The sequence below is a fragment of the Athene cunicularia genome, assembly GCF_003259725.1.
Source record: "Athene cunicularia isolate RWA chromosome 4 unlocalized genomic scaffold, athCun1 chr4_part3, whole genome shotgun sequence".
Lineage (NCBI taxonomy): Eukaryota > Metazoa > Chordata > Aves > Strigiformes > Strigidae > Athene > Athene cunicularia.
In genome coordinates, this window is record NW_020799100.1 from 20099926 (window position 1) to 20124505 (window position 24580).

Below are 24580 nucleotides of genomic sequence, written 5' to 3' on the forward strand. Positions count from 1 at the left end.
TATATTCCTATGTACGTAGAAAGTAGTTTCTGTAATGTATTACTGAGTAAAAGCACAGTAAGATCTGATCCAGATCTCCTTTGGTTACACTATAGTGCAACTATGCGAATCGGGTTTTTTTAACTGCTGAAGACAAAATTTTAAAATTTCGCTGTTATATAAATGCCTATTCAAAAGTCACCATCTAGGGGATTTTGTTCCTGATTTTTGTGGCTCAGTTTTGAAAATTGCTCAGCAATTTATTGTAGACCCATTCAGAAATTTCAAGAGATGTTAAAATTAGGAATCAACCGGCCTCCCCTTCTCTTAAGCCAGAATGATAAGTTGGGAAAGGCCGTGAGGCAAGTCCTGTTGGCCTCTGTGGCTTTGCAGGCAGTGGCCCGCAGTGCCTTCCCAAAAGGACTCGAGGTGGTAGTGCAGCTCCTCCGGGAGTAAAATCCACAGCTCCGAGATAGATGCCTAAAATGCAATATTCATAGGCTGGGCAAAGTTAGCTGGTTTAAATTGCTGAATTTGCCGAAAGGACTATAGGAGCAAAAATCAGTAAATCTTTCTTCTGATATCTGATGGCCATTGGATGGCCACAGTATAACCAGGGACTTGATCACAGTGACCCGCCAGTGTTAGAATTTGTAATATAGTAGAAGTTTTCAACTTAAATATTGACTCTCTTCCTGATTCAAATTAATCTGAATATGAAACTACTATAAACATTATAATAGCATGACTTAGGGACACTGATTTCCATAGCATGAGATACTCTCTTCAAAATTGGAGCTCTAATCAGTCTGGAGAGCACACTGCCTGTACTTCCCATGAGTGCTTTATTATAATAGATATATGTCTATATTCAGTGATGAGTGTCCTCAGACAAATCATTTAAATTGGACCTGACTAGATAAATCTTAAATCACCATTCAAGAACATTATTCTCTAGGAGAATTAACACTGCATTCATTTACATTACGTAAGAGAGAATAATAACTAGGTGAAACATTTCTGATAAAAAGATAGGAAGGAGTATGTATATTAACATCTTAAAAATAACCTTTGTTCTGGTGATGCTAAGGGTAGTGGGGGCTACTTATCTCAAATATCTGTGACCTTTTTCTCAAATCATAAACAGTGCTTGATTTCACTTTTTACTTTTTGTTTGCATGTATATAAAAGCTATCACCTTACTATTCACAGATAGAAAGTTTTAAAGTAGATATTTTGAGATTACAAGTAACCGCTGAAAACTAGTTTAGAATTAATCAGATGTAAAATCTGCGTGTCATTCCTTTACAACTGCTTTGATAACTACACAAGGTTAAACAGATGCCATTTAGGGATAAGTAAATGACAAAAACTGAATGACAAAAATTGAATCTTGCTCTGTAACTGTGGTTCATCACTGATAAAATCAATTTCCACATGCTGACATCAATAGATTTTTTTTTGAACTAACTTAAAAGTTTGATTAGAAAATACCAGGGTAAATGCTTGATGTTGGAAGCAGCAACTTCATAGAAACTGAAGACATTAGCCATTATGTTGTTTATACCAGTGATGACTAGGACCTGTAGTTATTATTTACTACAGCAACCAAAAGCCTAATCCTTTTCTCTGAACCAGAATGCTTAACCATTAATGCGCTCATTCAACCATTTCCTGCAGAAGAAGGACGTTTCCCTGCATGGTAGTATTTTATGTCTGGTATGATATGACTCATTCTTAAACAAAACTATATTTTAATTCACATTCATTTTTCCTAAGATAAACAAGAAAATCAACACTAAGTCATAGTGTTGTAAGTCATAGTCATCAAGACATGATATAATGTACACTATGAGTAATACTTAATTGTCTTGATTATTACAGACTCCAACAGTAAAAGAAGCATTCTGCAGCCGTCACTGCAATGCATGATTTCTAATCTAATGTTTATATTACATGATTATGTTGGAGGGAAATTAAAAGTCATAAAGGAGAGATTCAGTGAGGCTACTTCTTGCTCAGCTTTCTTGTAGCTAGTGATAATATTGTTAGATAATTTAGTAGCATCTTTCTAAAGAACAAAACCCAATGTAACCAGAAGGCTTGATATAGCACTATCTCAAGCTGTCAAAACGTACAAAATGAAAAATAATGACTAAATGCTGGACATGAGTTTGTGGCATTTCTGTATAGAGGACATGCAAAACAAAATACGTGCCAATGGAAAAAAAATTTGCTTTAAGCCAAGCGTGACTATACACAGACAAATCTAATTAAGTCCATTTTTCTTATATCATCAAGCACCTTTCAGAAAGACTCCTGATGGGAGAGATTGTGGGGAAGACCTGTTTTATGCTATCTCCTTTTGCTGGTGTTGGCAAAAGTGGAACAAAAGGGAGCTTGGGAGATACAAGTAAAAAAAAAAAAAAAAAAAAGATGGTTCCCTCTCCAGTGAAAAGAATTTTGAAAAGTCTGAGAGTAACAGTCTCAATAGCAACTATCCTCTCCCCCATCATTTTGAGCCTTGCACTTAATCAGATACCGATATTGCTGTGAGATTTTTAAAGACATCTTGATTTATGAAAACTCAAACCACTACCATAATACCTTAAAACATGCTTCTCACTTCTTTTTTGTACTTCACCAAAGGTAAAGGAACTCTCTTCTTGGGCTTGCCATGGTCATTTATTTGTTTGTATCTTTTTCTTTTCTACTTTTACCTGTTTAGATTCTAACTAAGCAATAACAAGACTTACGTTTCATTTAAATGAGAAAACATGATAATCCTCACTTCAGCTGAAGGCACCACTTTAAATTTCACTTCACTGTATGTGACACTTCCTCAGTCATTTAAAATTCTACAGACTTGTTCCAAAATATCTCCTCACCTGATTCAGCTGATCTGCTGGATACTTCATTCAAGGCTAAACACTACTGCAATGGGAAAAAAAAAAAAAGTGTAATTTTAAACCTATTTAGCCAGTGTGCCCTGTCATAATTACACATTTATTAGAAAAGAGTGAGAAAGAATGTATATAAGGGTATGGTCAGCCTCATAGATAGAAAGCACCCTTGAGAGACTGAAGTTTTCTATTCTATAAAGTTTTGTTAGCTTTTGATACATAATTTGTGGTCAATTCCTCTCTTTCCTTAATTGTATAATTATACCCCGAGAATGGTTTCCCTCTGTTATAACCAAATATTTCTAAGTGTTCATAGCTACAGATATCCTGATACCAAAATATCCTCTAGCTAGTTGTTATCTTCTGGTTTTCTGTGTCAGAAAACATAACAGCAACCTAGGTCTAGAAAGGCATTAAAATAACTTACCCTGCTGTATTCCTATCTGGCTCGACTGAGTGGATTTTCTCTCAAGTCAGTGCAATAAAACCAGCAGACAGTGAATACCCTTCCACATATACTGGAAAGAATTGTTACTGTTCTAAATTACATTGACTACTGCGCTTTATTTCCTGCTTTCATTCTTGGTGACTGACTCTTACTTTTTTAATAGCTGAGAAATATCTTAGTATTAATTATTATATGCATTTTTTGCTAATGTCAAAGTTAATGTCCACTGAATATCTAGTATGCTTGCTCAGAAAAGTAGGGGTTTGAGACAGCAACTTACCATCATTGCTTACTGAGGAAACCTCTGCTCATGAGTCCATAGCATATTTGTAAGATAGAAAGGTCTTCACAACCTTTACAGATAGGCTATTTGGTCTACCTTTATCTGACACTATCAAGTGTATTTAACACTATTTCTGACAACACGTCTTAAGAAAACCTGTACTCTTGATGCCATTGGTGACATGGCATTTATGCTGGCAAACAATAGCGATAACTGCTCCAACAAGCCAGGGGCTGTGTCAATGTCAGCTCACTGTAATTGAATTGGAATAAAAACATGAAATGTAAATATAAGTAGTGTATGAAATCAAAAGAAAAATAAAGAAAGGCTGAAAAGTACAAGTGGAACTGATATGAACTGTGGAAAGTATTGCTTGCAGTATTATTAGGAGAGATTTTTTTCCTGAGGTGCTTGCACTGCTCACTATTCCAGGCTGGAGGAAGCCAAAATTGCATCATAATGTGATCTTACAAAAAAAAAAAAAAAAAAAAAAAAAAAATTAAATAAGATAGGTGTTACAACTTTTGCTGAGGTTGCAATATAACAATAACTAAATGAAGCACATGATAATATGCTATCATATCTAAACTGAAAGAAAAAAACAAATCTTCCCTTAGATTTGTTTTCTGCCTCCTGAAGAAGGAATTGATTGAGGTTGCCTGCAATGTGTATTGTTTCAGTGAAAATATGCTACAAGATATAGCTTACGACTATTCACCAGGTCATGTTGTCTCCATCCTTAGAGGTTTTCAAGAACCAACTAAATAACAACCTGGGCTGATCTCACAAATGAGCAGGGATTGGGCCAGAGACTTCCTGAGATCCCCTCCAACCCAAATTATCCTGTGATCTTATGATCCTATGACTCCTGATAATATTTAAAACTATAAAGAGGTAATAATATACTTAATGAGAATTTCAATTGGAGCATAAAAAGGCTTTAGGTAGATTAATGTAAACATTGATCCACTACCATCTAAATGTTTTAAGGCTGTCCTGAAAACATTGATACTACCTTCTCTGGAAATTATTGTTATCTAGCTTCTCTTTTGGGAAGCTGCACAGTTTTCTCATACAACTCTTAAAACTGCTATTAGTTCTTTAATTTTTGTGCAGTATCATAACATATTTTACTGTGTTCCTACTGACCATGTTTCCACTATCAAGAAGATCAAATGAGAGCTAATCAAATGTTTTAAGGGTAGGTCAGCCTTTCCTAGCTCACCTTTTCCTAGACACTGTCTGCTGAATACCTATTTATTGAATAAAATTGATGTTCTCTCCAAATTCAATGTGGAATTTGATGTATTCAGCTGAACAGGCAAAGCTGAAATTATATTTATGTTGCTTCTGTGACCCTTTTTTGCTGGGGTTTTACATTTCTATCTTGCCATGAGGGTACACATCACAGTATATTGCAAGTCTTTCCTCCAAATAATCTACATTAGAAATTGGTCTTGTACTTGGGGTGTAGTAAAACCTAAAAGACCTCAGTAACAGTTTATAGATAAAAAAGTAACAGATTAAAAAGTTAGGAGTCTAGAAATTAGAAATTTCACATTTCAGCTATGTTATCCTTCAAAGTTATTTTAAAATATGGTTATGATTGAAAGCTACTTATTAGAAAAGGTTAAAAGTTGTCATTTTTAACATCAGTGGATTTATGAAATGTCCCAGCAGTAGCCATTAAAAGTGAAAAACAGGCTTTTCACTTAATGGCTTGACATATGGGGAACAACAAAGGAGGCTTTAGGAACTGTAGAGACTTGTTTTCTAATGTTTTCTAACTTGTGAAAATTCAGAGATGAGGTATCAACCTGATGTGTTGTTTAAAATATATACGGAAATAATTCCAGATGAAGAATAATGAAGAATAAAAGCTCGGTAGCTTGCTAGTAAACATAACAGAGCTTTATTGCTCCACTGAACAGGCCAAACTGGCCCAGTCCTGACTTCTTGTTCTACTAATTGTGTTAAGTTCAGGTCCAAATTCACTGTGACACTAAGTGAAAAAGTATAAGGAAACTTTAAAGAGCTAACTAGTAATTGAGCTACATATTGAATGAGGAAGTACGAGGCACATGTGAGCTTTACTACTTTGCAGCATCCCACAGGAGCTTCATGCTGAGCAACTTTATTGGCGTATCGTAACACCGAGCCTTTCTAAATTTCTTTTATAGATTACTTTGGGATGCTTTAAGTGAATGAAAAAAACCCAAATTACACACAAAAAATTAGTCCTGACTTACTACCTTGTTCCTTTCTGTGCTTTTTTTCACCTTCACTGTTTTATGATTGAACAGTCTGGCGCCTGCATGATCACAAGACTGTAACTTCCCAGGAAGCTGTCTTACACTGCTTGTAAATCCACTATGACAAGACATATCAAGAGACTTAGTTGGCTCTACCGTTGGATGATTTTACTAGGTCAAGCATCTCAAATAGAAAGATCAAAAGTTCATCCTAAACCACCGCACTAGCACAGAGAAAGGGCAGGGGCCATGGAGGGAGGGTCAGGAATAGCATAGGAGGGAATTTCTGGCTTTACTTGTAGTTTTCTCTAAACTGAATGACCAGCTGAATAGACTGGAAGCAATCTTCTGTGAGACAGTCATGAAAATCATGACTCAGAACAAGCATTTTAATCTTTAAGTGCTGTTTACAAAGTATTGTTCTAAAAGATGTTTACGTTATGTTTGCTTTAAAACTCTTGATATAATCATAGTTTAGTGTTTACAAATACTTTTAATGACACTTCATCACAGAGAACAGAAGCACAAAATTCACCAGTGTATTGGATGAAATAGGGAAATTTCTGCAGAAAAGCTGTAGCTGTGATGTCCAAAATAACCGATGGTTTTTGTTACCGCAATTATATCACCTTGTAGCAAGAATCAATTTCTGCCTCTTTCCTACCTAGCCTAAACCTATTTTGGTAGTGCTAAGACTCTACAAATCTCTAACCCACTATCTTTTTCTTTTTCTTACATTACCCTCTAATATGTAAATAACAGTATGGTTCACAGATAGGCAATACTGCCAAGTTTTGGTTCAACAGTTATTAATATTTGCTTAGATCAATGTACATCCATTACAAACAGCATTTCAAACTGTAGAACACCATATGTTTTGTTTAGAGTATATCTTTATTGTCGCCTTTATCAGCAAGTTTCTTTTTGGTTTATTGACCAAAGTCAAGTGCCTTCAATAGCACATTCATAGATGGACTTATCTTCTAAAAAATGTTTTCTAAACATTTTCTGTTGGCTTTTTAAATTTTGTGGAGGAGGGTTCAAACTACAAATAATTGTTAAATTCTAAGTAAAAATTCAAGGCCTTAGAAGTTTACTACTCAAAATACAGGTTCCTGGTGTACAATATAGTGCAATAATTAAACTCTCAAAAGCTGCTTCCTGAGCTTGCAGAATACTTGTAAGAGTAGTTATATCCCTATTATGTGACTGCATGGACACATATCCCCAAAATGTGATTCTGCATGTATTTATAGGTCCATCCTACACAGGGGTTTTAATACATATAGCTGAATTTTTGAACTGTTTCACTGCACTTTTGAAGTACCTTGCTTGGATAGACAGTGAGAACGCACTCTCTTTGTAGTGGGACGATCCAAGAGTGCATCAAGCATGGATAATGGTGTACAGTAATAATATGCCATGCCCCCAATGATAAACAAGGTCTTTTAAAATGAAAAGACTGAAAAATTGCAAAATTTGAAAACTTAATTCTTTTTAAATAATTCAAATCCTATGTTTTCAAAATTTATGGAGCTGTTGCTCTCTTCAAAGAGACAAGAACAGGCAGCACACATTTTCATGCCCAGTGGCATGCCCAGGGTCTGAGCCCTCGTGTCCCCTCAACAGCGTGGCAGGTGTGTCCGGGCATGGCACCCTGCAACTGCCGACCGGGCTGTCACCTACCTGGGCGCTGAAGAGCTAAAAGGGAGAGTGAAGAACACCGCAGCTACATAAACCCTGTGTGGAGCAGGTTACATGATGTGTTTTGGCAGGTCACACAATGCCCTAGGGTCAGAAGGGTGGGCCAGAAATGTCACCAGAGCTGGCCTTTCTCCTTGCATTTTCACTATGTATACGGCAAAGGCAAATCTTTTGCTCTAAATAGATGGCTATCTAACACATGAACCCAAACGGATCAAAATGGATCAAAACTGAAGGCAATGTTTGAACAAATAGCCTCAGTCTGGAAACAGAGGGGTTTAATTACAGAGCTTTTGATTTATCACTGGGTTCATGTCAGAAATGGAAAGAACTAACTTCCACCAAAGACACAGAACATGACTAAGATAAAATTACAGAGATATTTTTGTCTGCATGTGTGTATACATGCATCTCTATTTCTTCACATTCTGAAGCATTCCGAAATGGTATGACACGGAGACAGAGCTTTCCTGAGCATCTGTGCTAAATGAACACTGCAAAAGAGGTTTCCCTAGCAACGCAAACCATATGTAATAGCTTAAAATAGCTTTTCTCCAACTCCTAGGATTTCTTAGTGGTTTGCTCACAATTTCCATTTAAATCGAGGTATATTTGCCCAGTTCAAAAAGGTTCTTCATTTTCTCAAATTCTATTAAAATGAACAGGCTTTGAAAATGCTCATTTCTTGCAAGAATGCTTCCCTTCCTCTTGACTTCTGATTTATCAGGTAAACTGCAGCATAGCAAATGGTGACACCGGCTGTCCGCTTGATCAAATGTATTCTCTTTGTTTTCTGTCCAAAACATTTTATTATAAATATATCGGTGGTTTCTATTGCTTATTGTAACAGGAAACTTTGAGTTAAAGTAATAGACTTGATATTATCATGAGAGGATAAACTGTTCAACTATATAGTATAATGCATCAGTCATAAGGTACCTGAGTTCCACTTTGCGTTTGAGTAGCAGTTCTCAGGCAAATTCCGATATTTGAAAATACTGATCAGTTCTTATTGTGTCCCTAGGAAAATAGGTATCAAATGCTACCTTTAACGTGAGTAAACTGTGATACCAAGAGGTTAAATGATTTCTATGAGTTTATGTAAGAAGCAAGCAACAGATCTGAGACGTAGCCCATGGATATTTATTTTCAGATCCTAATGCAACTGATCATAAAGTCATACATTTAAAAAGTTAGAAGCTGGCTGACAGAGCTTGAATTTGATTCAGTCAGATGGTAATATATATTATAGATAGGATATCCAGATTCTCATCCAAAGATTTTCAAAATACATATAGCAAAACTGAAGAAAGAACCAGGTATCAGACATTGTTTTCTTTCCCAATAAATATGTTTGTTTAGCCTAAATGGGTTTCAGTTGATAAAACAATGAAGTAAACTTTTAATCACGTCCTCTTCATGTGCTCTTTCATTGCTAAATAAGTCAGCCTTATGTGTGAGAATACAGTGCCTATTTCCTGATGAAACATTTTCAAACTGTAGGCATTTAGATACCGTATCATAGATTTCAACCTCAAATGAAGTAATGGCTACAAGGTAGGCTGCTCCTTTAACTACATTTAGTTATCCTGGTTAGCTGTGAGCAGCAGACAGACTGTTAATGAAATATTCTGATATAGTATAGAATGGAAACAGTTACGAGAATGAAGTGAAAGATGTTTTAATGCTGATAATTATTGGAGGGCAGAATTGTTGGCAAGAGCCAGGCTCTAAGGTCTTGTTCTACCTAGTTTAGTTAGCTTTGAATTGAGTTTTGACTATTAAGGATTTGTTTGGAAAAGGAGGTAGGGGGTGGACTGGGAGAAGATTTGCTGTCAGGGCTGCGTGGGAAGTTCTCGTGACAGTGTATCTGACGATGGAGTCACTGAGGTGGAGTCACAGAGGAGGAAATTTTGTTATAGCTTTGTTTTAGAGACTATTTTTCAAGTTGATTTCCTATACTTACCTTAAGCTCTTTCTGTGAATTCCGACAGTGCTTCAGCTTCATTTTTGTATTCATTTAGCCTGCAAACCTACAGGTATGCCATACACAAGCCATATTCTTTATCTTATCACCTGATATAGTCATTCTCTAAATATAGTATCATTATTTTATTCTAGCAGAATCAAAGGAGCTATAAAAGAATTGGTATATATTGGGCTTAGGTGTTTGACTATAACAAACAAATCCCTTTATTTCTTTAAATGTGGAAGATTTTAGTAATGTTCTTCATTACAGTATTTCAAATAGTTCCAAGTAAACAATTCAGCCAGAAAACAACAGTGAAATTAAATTGGTCATTTCTTTCAGAATGCTGTCTAGCTATAATTTTCAACTCAGGCAAACTCACTCCCTCTTTTCCAAGAATGCTTCAACAACCATAAGATTTCCTGTTGATTTTACAATTGCATATGCTCAGTATGTCTGTAAAAACTGTTCTGCATTGGTCGCATGTGTTTAATCATCTCCTTAACTTTTGCTGGAGACATTAAGAAGTGATTTTAGGAACAGTAATAACTCTTTAAAAAGTAATTTAACATCTGTCTTTGCTGAGAGCCAGCTGTATAGAGTGGAAATGAGAAGATAATTGAATCATAAAGAAATTGTTTTGAAATTAATAGAATTGTCTTCGTTTCTTAAGTTACTATTAAATGGTATTTTTTTTTCCCTTGCCTGTAATAATTCATCTTTGAAAGCTGCACATGGTGAATGTAAGGCTGTGAAATACTGTGTATTTTTAGTAATTCGTATTATTTCTTATTATAGCCTTCTTGGTGAGGGGTGGGGACACAGATTTAGAGTTAATGGCATCCAGAGGTCCTTTTCAGCTTAAAATTAGTCTATGATTCTATTTATGCAGCTATGAAAAAAAAAATCATCTTTTCAATAAATATCCACTCCTTCCACATGCTAAACATAGAATTAATTTCAAAATACAAACCTACTTCTTATTTTTTAATAATTCTTTCAAACCACTTTATTTTCACATACTTTTTGCCTTTTCAAGTTCCTCATAAGATGTCATAATAGGAGAAAGTAGAAATAAAATCGTTTGAGGATGCCTTTGAGACATACTGATTCTAATTTCTGTACTAAGAGCTGTTATATGAGGCAACAGCATTTTGTTTAGTCAGAATGACTTCATAGGTCACTGTTCATTACATTTGCACATTGCCTAAAAAGTCCTATCCCTCCTTGTGAATTATCAACTTCTGGGAAAAAAAGTAATTCTCCTCTTAGATTTTAATCCTGCATCAGATGCCACTTACTATAACTTCTCAAATTTTCTACACTTAGGAAACATTGCTTAGTCTCACCTATCATTTTTCAACCAGTTGTGAGTGAATTTCTATAAAATGACATTAAAATTCACCTTAATGTCACTAATGATCTCATGTGCTACACATGCCTTTGTTCAGTTCATAAGTAAAACTAAAGTAACCTTTGGCACTAGAAGATGCATCATCTCGGTGATGCCAATGGGGTGTTCATCAACCAGCATTGCCTAGAATGTCACCTTCACATCCCCAGCTGTAAACTGCTCTTCCACTCTGCTAAAGCACTGAAAGGCCACATGAGCTGTTCAAGCATCACTCCTGAGAGGAGATCAGCTACAATATCTTAAATAACCCATTTCAAATGTCTCCAGTTTGAAATTCATATTTTGACCTTTAGTTAAAGGTCATCTTTGGAAGACAATTAGTTTTTGCTTGTTCCTGAGGTAGCAATGAAGCATTTTGGTTATCCATAGCAGAGTAGCATAAAACCATCTTTTAAAAACACACTGTTGAAGTATAAATTAATTTGCTAAATGTATTAAAGAAACTGCAAAATTCTCCACAAGACAGAAATGTCATTTCATTTCCTAGTTCTTACTTCTTGCCAAATTCTACAGTGTAAATGTAATATAATTATTATTTCTAAACACTTAGAGACAAAGGAGAATACTAACAGTCAGCAAGAATTTGTCACCAATAACATGTCAGAATAATCTGAAATTGTTCATTAACAGGTTGTAGTAGACATTATGGAGAACAGAAAAGAAGTAGTTGTCATTCGTATCTTGGACATGAGAATATTATTTGGCCCTGTCTCGTATCAGAGTTCAACCTGAAGCATGGTTTGGAGTAAGATATTATGGAACAGGTGCAAAACTGGTTTGAAATCATACTTTTCAAGTAATTATCAATGATTTATCTTCCTATTTATCAGTGAACCAAATGGGTTCCTAAGGAACTTTCCACTGAAGTTCCACTATGACATCTTATAAATGTTCTAAATTACTTGGAGGACGACGAAATAAAGAGAAAGCTTTGATGGGAACTTTATTACAATTGAAGATCATGCTAAGCTGAGAAGATCTGCAAGTATACTGGAGCATAGAATCAGAACTGAATATTAACTCATCATATTGGAGACGTTATCTGATAAACATGACATGTGCAAAGTACTATATTTAGGAACAAATAAATGCAAAAATTTACAGATGGTTAGGGAACAGGTCTTTGGTACAGGGTCAGGAGTTTCACATTAATCACAAGCCAGGCATGAGAAATACCACCATGTTATTGACAGACAAAAACCCACTGAGCAGGATATTCAAAGAGATTTTTAGTCAGAATGACATGTAAGTAATCCTGCCCTCTACACTAGAATTGTCAGGCTTTAACCAGAAGATATCCCTATCTGACCACAGTACTGCAAGTACAGACAGACATGCTGCAGAAAGGCAGGGGAGCACTGAAAATTATCACAGCTGTCTAGCATAGGACTTCCAAAAAAAAACTTGAAACAATTGCAGCTCTTTAGACTTATAGCAATTTTTAAACATACAAATTCTGTAAAGAATTGTGTAGGAATAAGAAGAATAAGGGGAACAATACTCTATCTATATCCATGGGGGGAAAAAAAATCACAGAAAGAATGAGCTTAAATTGTACTACAGATAACCAAAGAAGCAACTAAATATAGTTCATTCAACTTAGTCATAGAAGATTGACATGCCATCTGACTAGATGTCCAGTATTCTTTATTATGTTTGCAAACCTTTTATTTGTTAAAGTTAATATTTTTAGAAGCTTTTTTTCAAAATGTTGGCAGTTCAGTGAAAATAAAATTGGAGCAATTATGTTTTCATTTTAAAATAAATGCTGCTGCTATGTGAGATTAGGAATAATAATAATTTCTAAACTATTACTTTAGGCATCAGAGAATGTTCACGATACTGAGTTCTTATTCGTGTGGGGAAAATAATGTCATGATGTTCTACTCTGAACGCAGGCCTTTATCGTCTTCACTGCAAAGGATACATCATAGTCCTTCCATTTACTAGGGGCATTGTCATTTGTTAACACTCATTCTCATGACTCAGTGGTAGTACTCTGCTTATTTGGATACCCAGACCAGTAATCTTGATGTAAAAACCCGCTCAGTCTGTTTTGACCAGTGGTTTCACAGAATAAGTCATATGTTCCATTTTCACCAGGAAAATTATCACCTGTTTTCTTTTTTTGGAAGTGATTTTCTGTATGGAAAAAAATAAGCAGACATCATTTCAGTGAGTATGTTACAAACTGTGGAAGACATGATGAATTTGTAGTGTAATGGCTCTCCCCAAAAAAGTGCTCAGCAGAAGAAAACATGACAGCGTGTGTCTGTGGTCTATGCCACATTAGCTAACCAAAAAAAAAATGGTATCATATGTTCAAGAAATTGGGGTCAGGCACTGCACACTGATTTATTCATTTGCACCTGTTCAGTATCTTCTGGGATACTGCAACAATTAAAGGGTTTGGGTTTTTTTTTCCTTGTGGCACCTTTATGTCACACTGGAATTTGAGCCAAGGCTGCTATCTGCTACTGGAAATAAAAATAGAACCCCAGGGGAAACCCTCATATAGGAGATAATATCCAAACCAGTTGTGTATATGTATGAGTGTGTATATGTATATGTCAGAGACAGTAAGGGAAACGGTCTGTTACTTATTTCCGTATGGTTGACCAAAAAAAAAAAAAAAAGAGTTTTCATGTCTTAAGATGAACTATCAAAATAACTGAACATCATCAATAGTCACTACAGAAAATGCATTGCCTCAATTAAGAGGATATTCCTCTCAAATATCTGTTTTCAAGTACATCAGTACTGACTGCTTGGATCATGACATCAAAAGATTCTATTAAAATTAATTAGAAGTATATTTTCTCTCATATGAGAAATTAGAAGGCATGTATCTTTAGCAAAACTAGGGTTTGTCAATCAGGCTAGAGTTTGTCAGCAATTTTTCAGCCATAGAATTAGAAAAAAATGCATAAGAGAAAAATGGTGAATGGATGCTACATTCATTATTGAAATCTAAGTGCCTCTGGGCAACTAGGAAGAGGCACACACATAGTTTACGAGCACACGTTGTCTTCAGTAATATACTTACAGAATCATAGTGTATCTCCTAGCAAGCGGGCATGAATTGGTGTGGCAGTGTAGCATAATGTTAATAAATACTAGGCATAGTGCTCATATTGAAAGGTCAATAGTCATGCCTGTGAGTCCAAACTTTATCAAGGAAAGTAATCAAGACAATTCAATATCATGGATTCTTCTTATTAGGAGATATCAGAGCTTTTCAGTTTGAGTGTGCACAAGTGCGTGTTCATGTGCTACAGACAACTCCTAGTGCCTTTAAGCCAAACCTAAAGTCTTTGAAGAGCAAAATTTGCATGGCCATACTCTGCAGGTTTAGCTTTCTGACCATCCCAGTAATACCATAATATTTTATAGTGGGAAGTTGTTTTGCCAATTATTAGGCCTAGCATGAAGGACACAGCCAGCATAAAGATGAACCAATAACCAAATTGTAATTGATACAGAAGGGTCAGTACATGGGTGAGCGCTGGGGGTATAAACAAGTCAGATTATATATAATTAACACCAATCCCACTGACCCCAACAACGACACCGCACGACCAACAATGGGTGGGATAAATGGTGACATGCAGTTTTCCCAGAGAAGGGATGGGAGACAACCAGGTCAACAAGCCGAACACATAAGACCAAGGAAGCCCCAGACTGAATCTCCACACAGCCCGTGTTTACAAAAGCCAGACCTGACCGGAGCCCAGTCCCAGGGAGGCGGGAGGATCCTTCCCCAACAGGGAACTCTGCACAGGGCACCCACCTCACAGACAGACACTGCCCCTCCTGCAAGGGGTCCCAGCTGTTATCCCTCAGTGGGAGCCCTGACCTTGGGTTACTGACTGCGGGACCCCTGGGGCTCCTTTACCCAATGGCTCTGTCTGCCAGGCCGCCCCACCCTGGGGGGAAGCCTAAAGGGAAACTCACCCCCCTTTGGGAGGGGCTGGGGGAATCACCCAGATGTCAGCCTGAATGTGGGGCTGGGGGCTGAAACCCCCGCATTTCAGAAGTACAGTGTACAAATCAACAAAATAACTTGGTATCTATTCAACTTTTAGCTAGTTCTTCTGTTTTTCACCTATGAAAAGGTCCCAGTCCTCATTCAAGGAATAGATTTGTGAGAATCAGAGTAGGTCGATGAAATGTGTATCATCCACTGTTAAGATTTTTTCAAAGCTATAGACGCGCCATCCATAAGGATCTTATGACAAGTCAATACCTGTCATTTTAGATGCTTCTAGAAGACTGTTTGATACTTGTTGAGTATGTTCCCCCCGCAACACTGGGTAAGACACTCCCCAGGCAGGCTGGGAGGCTTTACTTAACCTTGTGCTAATAAGCAATGTATTTATCTGTTACGTACCTAGCATGGACTGGTCCATCACATCTTAACTGGCTACTGTTACTACAAAACTAATGAGTTTTGGTCACTTACGCCCTCACTTACTTTGTCGTTTGTCATGGGACATCATTCAGAAACAAGCCTGTAGGTCAGAAGGGTTTCTTTAGGTCTTGCACTATTTAACTTGGGTACAGAAGTACCAAAAAAGATCAAAGAAAGTAGAAACAAGTGTACTGATGATAGCGTATTTGAAATGGAAGTGTTTTGAACCTTCTTATTGACCTTTCCTCCTCAATAAACAAGCCTAATTTCATCAACCCCAGGGTGCTACGTCCGTATCGCTGAAAAAGTTAAGTCCTAAGGTTTCTAAAGACATCTCAAGTTTTTCTGAAGAAATTGAGAATGTAGTTTTCATGTTTCCAAAGCTTTTCCGTAGGAAGCATTACGCCGCTAGTACAAACTCCTTTCATCGTCTGCTCAAGATTGAGGTATTGACCTGATTTCTATCCTTTTCTACCCTTTTCATTGTCCAAGAGACATGTATTACTGTCCTCTTTGAGAGTCCAGCTAAAAATGGGACTACTACAGGCAGAGGTAAACTTGCTGGATTCGAGACAACCACTCTGAAGATACAATTCCTTTTACGGAATAAAAGGCACATTTTTATGAGATTGGCTTTGGTGAGCTCAGGTATGAAGGTAAAAGAGCATATGGCTGCTATAACTGTGGAGTTCATTACGCAGTGGCTTTAATAGCGTCAGGAGATGGACTCTGGGGATCGTGCAAATGCTTAATTTTTCACATGCGTTAATTACTAGCAGATCCCTTTAATTACAATCGATTGTGACCATTTGGAACTTCTAAAGTAAAAGGAGGTCTAAAATTATGTAAAAGAATGATTTCAAGGTGTAAGGCATTGTTCTGAAGAGATGAAAACATATCCAGTAACTAGATATAGATACAGATGTAAGTCTGCTTCTCTTTATTTCTTCTCAGTATTTCCTTTCTACCCAATCCATTAGCATATTAATTCGTGTGTGGCCTGTGCTAAATGCTGTAGGGGAAGAGAACAGTGGTTTACTTAATGATTTCTGTAGGTACATATTTAAGAAATTGGAGCTATGTTGAAGTGTCTTTAATGATCTATTTTATTTTCTTGAAATAAAATTTTAATTATGGAGAGGCTCATAGTCATGAATCACTTTCTAAATTTCTTACAAATTCAGCCTTTTAAGATATATGTAAAGGTAGGTTTTAAACTACAACATGCATAAAAATCTTTTACTGATAACTTTAGAGAAATTACATGTATTTGAATATAACAATATAAGATATATATTCTCAAAACTTTTCTAAAAGCTGCAAATTTAAACAGCTCAAGAAAAGGACTTAAATTTGAATGATTATGAAGGCATGAAACTCATGAGGTCTTAGCAGAAAGTTTATATATAGCTGGAGAAAATTATAGATCTTACTTTAGAAGACAGGGGCTTATTACCTTCCAAACTAAACTGATTATGCTTTTTTTTACCTTATTCTTCACCTGATACAGAATCTTATTTTGATTATTCAGTGTTCCTTATTTTTCTTCAAATCAAATTGACTTTCTTTCTAAAGTGTGCCTAAAATTACTTGGGTTTTTTCCCCAGGAAATTTGTACTGTCATTCAAAACATTATACTAAGAGTATGCTTCTTACGTATGACAAACTAGTACACTAGTAAACATACAGAACTACCACATTCCTACCTCACTGATTTTATTCTGTGATGATTTTATGTATTCCATATTGACTACTCATACTGTTTTCAAAATGACATTTTGGGATGCAGTTTTTTTCTGTTCAGTCTGCAGATGTTCCCTACACCAGATGTACAACTTGAAAAATAGTAACTGCCAAAAATACACAAACTGTCAGTTGTGTTTTTACTGAAACTATATCTTCAAGTAAGATAGATTTGTATTTAAATACAATGTAACAAAAATGAAATTATTCCCAAAGACTGATGGCAATCTCATCAAATGGTGCAAATAATTGCATTATAAATGCATAATCTGAGTCCAAGGTGGGCTAAAATTGTTGCTGTATAAATAATACTGACATCAATTTTGAGACAAAATCATAAAATATTAAAAAGCATGCTTAATCAAATAACTGGGATTAATATTTTTTTTCTCTGTATTAACATCTTAAAAATAGTTCTTCCTTTGTACTTACACCTTTACAGTCTCATAGCTGTAATGTTTTTTCACCTGACCTTGCAGAAAGTTATTTCTCTTTGTATATAAGCAAGCTGTGAAAGTAAAGTGACTTCAGATGAACCTTTAAAAAAAGCAAGTAAAGATGTTTCCTTTCCACTTAGTTCAAGGTTAATTATGCTTGTCAAGAAGGCAGTAAAAAAAAAAAAAAAAAGCAGTGAGAAATTTGACAGATCGATGGCAACCACACAGACTGTGCACCTCCAGCAGTTCCCATTTGTCAAAGTTAGACCCTTTGATAAAGTCAGAATGAGGAAAGGATTTTAGAAGGCTCATTTTTTCATTGTACATAATCAATAAAGACCAAAAAAAAAAAAAAAAAAGTGCTGTAAGCTGTAATAGATAAAATTTGGCAGATTTTATCTTTATGGAATAGTTACGAAATCATGTATCTTAAGCAAAGATCAAAATTTCATGACAGCGTTCCACTTATTTTTTTTAATGTGAATGTGTTCCTATTCAGCTGAGTGTGGGTGTGCACATATATAAAGTGAGACTAATACAGTAAGGAACTCTGATTAAAAACAAAGACAGTTTTAGGGAATAACTTGGATAGAAGTATGGCTTTCTAAGTGCAGACTTTAAAACTCCTACCTCTCTGCAGATTCATCTGAATTTTCTTCTGTTATCATCTGCAACTCCTGTGTGGTTTTACTTGAATCTTCTTTGACACAGTTTTCCTCTGTGCTTGTTTTGGGAATATCCTCATTTGATCGAAGCTGTTCTATCAGATTTTGTTGATGCCAGGTTTGAATTGATCGGTGGTGCACTGGGGTTGGACCTGGCACGGGTGCCAGTATATTGTGGTGGACAGGACTGCTGTTTTTCTTCAGCCCATTTCTGTCCCGAGAGTGGTTCTTCAACCTGTTCTGAACCGGTGTCCCTCTGTGCTCATATCCTTCCTGCTGATGGCAGCCCCCCGTGCCTGCAGAGCCTTGCGAGGGGTGACTGAACCACCTCCAGCGGAGCCTCAGGATCTGCTTCACATCAAACTCCTTCTTTCCAGATACTGACATTTTTTTCAGGGGGGGAAAAAAAAAAAAAAAAAAAAAAAAAAAGACAAAAGCCTATTCTTTTAGAAAGGAAATGGATTCTTTGTTATCTCTTGTGTTTCAACTCCTCTTCTTAAGAAAAGACAACAAAAGAACAAATACCGGTAGCTCTCTCCCTCTCTCTTCTGATTAATATACTGCAAGCTCTTCGAGCCGATGCTAAGCTGCTGCTAACTGTATAGGTGGGAATCCATACTGACAGGATGATGAGGTCAGACCTTAAACAAGTAAATCAGCTTAGCACAGGAAAGCAGCAACCATAACACTACCCAGCTGCTAGGCTTACACACTCACGGCACTATGGCACAGCTCTCTAATATATAACCTAGCCTCACATGATCCTAAGGGATCCGAAGCTGCAACTTAAGATGCAGGAAAGCACATACAAATAAAGTGACAAGACTTTCTATCTCATGAGGTTTTCCATCGAGCCTGCTAATAAGCAATGCTGCATTTCACAGAAGATTTACAGAGAATTCTTTTATAGTCGTCTGACGCAGATTTTTGGTAACGATTCACCGTGAAACTATCCTGCAGTTCGTGTGTTTCCTTAAGGGGTTTGCATTTGTTTATCTTGCTGTGTAAAATTCCTACAAATGGCCTCAGTGTGGTAGCACTTACCTAAAGGAAAGAGGCAGCATATGAATACATTGCGCAGAACTGTATGTATTTTCTCACCTAAAGATAGATTTCTCGTTATAATTACGGGGGTATGAAAACAGAGGGAGGGAGCTCATGAAAATGAGAGATGTGCTCCCTAAATGACTGTATCTGTGGAAAACACAGTTTCCTGGCTAAGTGCCTGTGTAAACACCCTTTGCCACCCTGCTCATAATTTCTCACGGACAGTGAAACAAGTGTGATTTTTTTTTTTTTTTAAAAACACCTTTCTTTTGATAGTGTCACTGTAACATGTTTTCAGCATATTTAATAGATGATATATATTCATTCCCATCCATTCATTAATAGGCAGGGCCATGAGAACTGTTCCCTGTGTGTTCTGAAATAATATACACAGAATGTTTTCACATGCAGTTTGAAAAATAATTAAATGAACTGGATTTTTTTTCTTACATTCTCCACAGTTTGCTGATGGTCTATACAACTGTTAGCCGTGCACAGAAATAAAAGAAGCTGTAACAGAGAGTCAGTAAAACAGGATTCAGACCTAAAGGAGGGTACCCCTCTCCAACACATCATATATCTCCTCTTCAGACTTTCCCATGTTAACTTCCTTTTTCTCTGCCTGCATTGTGATTTGTTTCTTCTTTTTTTTCTAAACTCTACTTGACAGGATGTTGAATCTTCAGACACTCAAATCTGCTTTCTTTTCTTTTTTGGCTCCATGTGATGCAAACAGAGAAATGTGAAGTAGAGTTTTAAAATAAAAAAGCAAAATGAGAGGATAAGACTAAGGAATTATCAGCCTTTATGCTGTGCTGTCAAGCTCCTATCCTGTTCATATTATTCAAGCAAAGGATATGCAGCGTCATGGACTAGCTGCATGTAAGATAATAAACAGAACAAGTGAAGAACAGTAAAATAGTTGAAAGATATTGCACTGTTTAGATAGATAGAGAGATAGAGGGAAAGAAAAGACTTTCTACAGAAGATAACCTTTGAGAAAGAGTTGGCCATAAAAGGCAGAAAGAAAGAAATAAGTTGAGGAAAGATGTTTGACAGACCTAGCCAATGCATATTTGTTGCTATATAGAACATTGAGGCTGAGCTATTGCAATAAAATGTGATTTTGATAGTAGGGTAAATGTCTGTGACATTCAGAACAAGAAAAACTTGTTTGCAGATAAGAATCCTTTCTTATATGAAAAAATAAGCTATCTGTGGGAGCTGAAATACAAGCCCCAGCAAGCCATACTGCAGTGCTTTGGCATAATTGCTCCCTCCGCTGACCCCACTCCTGTGCGATGGGTTCCTGTTCTCGCAGCAGTTGCCAGAGCTGACATGTGCCTTGGCTGCTTCAGTCAATAGTCAGGATGGCCCACCCAGCAAAGGCTGGCTTACGCTCAGGCACCAGCCCCTCGGTCTCAGCAGCTCTGATCCAAGAACCCTTCTGTTCTGCTGCTGCTCTTCCCAGCGCCGTCATTTACCCAACAGCAAAGGTTGCCACATTCTCACACACACATACACACACACACGTCCCAAACCAGTGCAGCTCCCCTACGAAAGTAATACTCTAACAATATTTCATTAAAGCAAACAGCGTTCTGTAATATTTACTTGAGAATGAGATGAAAGAAGGCTTTTTTTTTTTTTTTTTTTTTTTTTTTTTTTTTTATTCCTAAAGGAACACATTTTAAAAGACTTCATTTTATGTGTTACAGGAATGGATAGAGGCTAGAAAACTTGTTCAACTTCTAAGAAGTTATATGAAGAAGAAGGAATACAAAGGCCTGTTCGTGAGTTTAGCAGAGGGTTCCAATTTAAGCTTGCTGAGAATATAAGCTTATAAAGAATCTGCTCCCAAACTTCGGGGATTTTAAAGAATTTAGAGGGAGTGAATGGCTGAAAGAAAATGCTGTCCATTAGGTAAGAGAGATTATTATATGTCTAGGACTCAGTGTAAGACGTTTTCACACTTCAATAATGTCATTTTAAACCAATCTGAAATTTTCTGTAGACATAAATTTGTCAGGTATTTTTTCTTGCATTACAACTATGTGATATTGAATGTAATGTTTCTTAACTTCTCAGTTTCAGCCTACACATTTATCAATGTTACTCTTTTCAATTTCATAAAGTAATGAGACTTAGCAGTATCTATGTGTATTCCTCAGGATTGCCTACATGGCAATCTGAGATCTATTTTGAGGAGGGAGTCTCTATATACCAAGTAAATAAAATAATTTATGATAAAATCTTGTAGAAGGGGACAGAAAACATGGTTTCTCACTACTATCTTAATCAGGTGATTGAGCTGTCTCAGCAGCTCTGACAGTTCCTCCTAACAGCTCTGATACATTTAATCCATATTTTTTCACCATGTCACAAAGCTCCTCTTGGTTTCCTTTCCTTACATCCCTTTTGTAGAAGTCATCCCTTACTGCAAGATAACATCAAAAGCATATTCCTTGAATTTTACTTGAGAATGTACAGTCAGTACTTCTGTTTGTGAATTATACAGTTTCCTACTAACTCAGTACATGTTTTTGCAGATGTAAAGTGTATCTAGCTAAAATTAAAATAGCAAAACTGGACATTTGCTGAAGAAACAGTCTTGCTCAAAAAGTCAGCTTGAGTCAGCACAGGGTATGTTTAAGGTAGGGCATAAGTAAATTAGTTTTCACACAGCTTGTTACCATTCTGGCTAAAATTTCAATGTGCTGTACTAGGACAGTATAAGCAATTTTATAATCCAAAACTTCAGGCCTGAAATGATTAGAAGCAGGTATGTGGCATAAAGCTGCACCCCGTTTATACATATATATATATATGCCACATAACTGCTTTTAGTTGTTTAGATCTACCTTCTGGTGAGAAAACTAAGTTCCCTTGAAACTGAAAACTTCTTGATGATTTCTTTATAAATCTCTAATGTATTTTTAGGTGTATCTCTGACTGGGTCCAATAATTTTAAATGTGAAAAGGCATAAGATTTTTCTGTTATTACTACTTCTGATTTAATATACCTGGTCTCATTCAGATAAATACCCACCATAACAGCATTAATTTTTCCCCTCATGGTTGGAAATCTCCAAAGAATAGGATTTTCTAGGGTAAGTCTAGCCAGGGCCACCAAGAGGATCAGGAAGCTGGAACATGTGATGGATGAGGGGAGGGTGCTAGAATATAATGTGTTCAACCTTATGAAGAAAAGGCTCAGGGGCATCTTACCGCTGTCTTTGGGTACCTAATGGGAGAGTACAGAGAAGATAGAGCCAGGGTATTTTAGAGGTGCCCAGTGATAGGACTAGAGAGAACAGACACCTCTTGGTACATGGGGAAATTTGATCACTGACCAAGCAGGTGGGATGAGATTGCCAAGAGAGGCTGTGGCATCTCCTTCCTCAGAGAAAGAGAAATCCCAAACGGACTTGGTCCTGTGTAACTGCTCTAACTGGACTTGCTTTGAGCAAGTATCAGACTAGATAGGCTCAAGAGGCCCCTTCCAACCTGTTATCCTGTGACTGTGTGACGTGTCAGGGAGTGTTTGAGATGTTTATCTGATGGCTACAGTAGAGACAAGTACAACTAATGCGGTTGTTGTTTATGAAAAAGAGATACATTTCCAGAAATGTCAACTCCAGTTTGGTAGCAGAACAGCTACAGCTAGGTATCGCTGCCAGCAGCTGTAGAGGATTTCTAATTGTTCAAACCACAGGAGTCTTCCTAATAGTTTGAGGAAAAATAAGTCTTTATTCTCTGAAAAACCTCCATTCAATTCAATGGGTATGAGCTTTTGAGGAAGATCTTTGATCTGGTTAGGAAGTTGCACTAAATACAATACTAGATTGGCATCTAGCAGGAAATTTAGCATCATTTTAAAAGGTTTGTATAAACATATTGAACTTCCAGATGTTTTAAAAGACGTGTATTAAGAGTTTAAATAGATGTTTATAATTTTAAGATTACAAGTGTATATACCTAATACAATATTTGAATTAGCAAATTATAAAATTACTTTTGTCATAATCTACCTGTAAGAAGAAATTGAGACTTTTTTTTTCTGTCACAAACCATGTTTTAAATAGGCTTCAAAAATTACTTTTAGCTGCAGCTGCCTCCCACATTCATCTTTTAGAAATGCGTTTCCTAATGCATTTCAAAATGTCCAGATTTTCTAGTTAGTAATTTTTTCTTTTGAGAATTTAAGCAAGTGAAATATATTCATGCAGTTATGTAATGTTTATTGTCTTCTCAAAAGAGACATAGCAAATGATTTCTTATTCTTTTTCCGTTTGCCCTGCGCTGGTGGTACAGTGCATGTTTGAAAAGCCTATTAGAAAAATCTCTCCTTGTTCCCACAAGCCTAGCAAAGAATAATGAAAAGGAATCATCTGACTTTCTTGTAGAGTAATTCAAGAAAGATACCATTTGCAGACTCTGAAGTCAGCAGTATTACAAGGACTAGGTTACTAGCAAAAGCTAATATAGATCTTTGCTGGATGTGAGGCAGATAAGAAAAAAATGAATTTTTTTTTATGAGCTAAAAGTCAAGGATAGCTTTGGACTAAAGGTCTTCAATGCCAAACTCACTGACGCAAATAGGAAAAATCTGCATATGCTGAATGCGACAGTCAAAAGAGCAACCTAAGCCCAGAAAGTTAAGAATGTTTTCTCATCTTTTTCAAGATATTTGATTTCTATGCTGACATAACATTTTTTAGAAAGTCAAGTTAATTACAAACTTGTATCAATCCTGTATACTCTACAGTGTTTGCATTGGGGGAAAACATCATAATATGTTCTACATATATACAGATTGTTGATAAATAAAGTCCTATGTAAAAAAGCTGTACGCTCTCTACCCAAACAGTGTGTTCTACAGGGTCTTCACAGATTGCGTACTCAGCCTGTGTACTTACACTCCATATGAGGCCAGATTAAGAGAACAAGAAGTTGAATATTTTTATTACACTGTTTTGAAAAATAGTGCTTCAAGAGAACTCCCATTAGTCCATCCTTTGTAAAAGAGATACTCCAGGAAACATCTGCATAGCACAGCACCAGCATTAACAAGAAGTCAAAGTTAAATGGAAAGGAACATGACAAAAACAAAAACAAATAGCTATATTTAAAATCTGCAGGAAAGTTCAACTGGCTTTTAAAAGAAAACTTTGAATCCCAGCAAATGCAAATCATTTTAAGACAATCAGTTACTTTAGATACTTCCTACTAAAGGAGGCAGTAGAGATGATCTACTTAAGGGAAAGTGTTGACACATTTAGACGCAAATGCTTCCTCAAATAACTGGAAACTGTACTACAGATT

General features: G+C 36.4%; 1 protein-coding gene across 5 annotated transcripts in view; it reads right to left on the minus strand.

The window, feature by feature from the left end:
* The window catches only part of KLHL4 (kelch like family member 4), a 103155-nt gene that overhangs the window by 28840 nt on the left and 49735 nt on the right, over window positions 1-24580 (minus strand). Inside the window, exon 1 of one of the 5 annotated variants that reach the window (XM_026848452.1) lies at window positions 18174-18919. The exons of 2 other annotated variants lie outside the window; for them this stretch is intronic. In XM_026848452.1, coding sequence (XP_026704253.1) covers window positions 18174-18595 — 422 coding nt within the window. In that variant the 5' untranslated portion in view covers window positions 18596-18919. Of the gene's footprint in view, window positions 1-18173; window positions 18922-24580 lie in introns of those variants that run through there. 2 more of the 5 variants (XM_026848454.1, XM_026848453.1) reach the window with 2 other exon arrangements.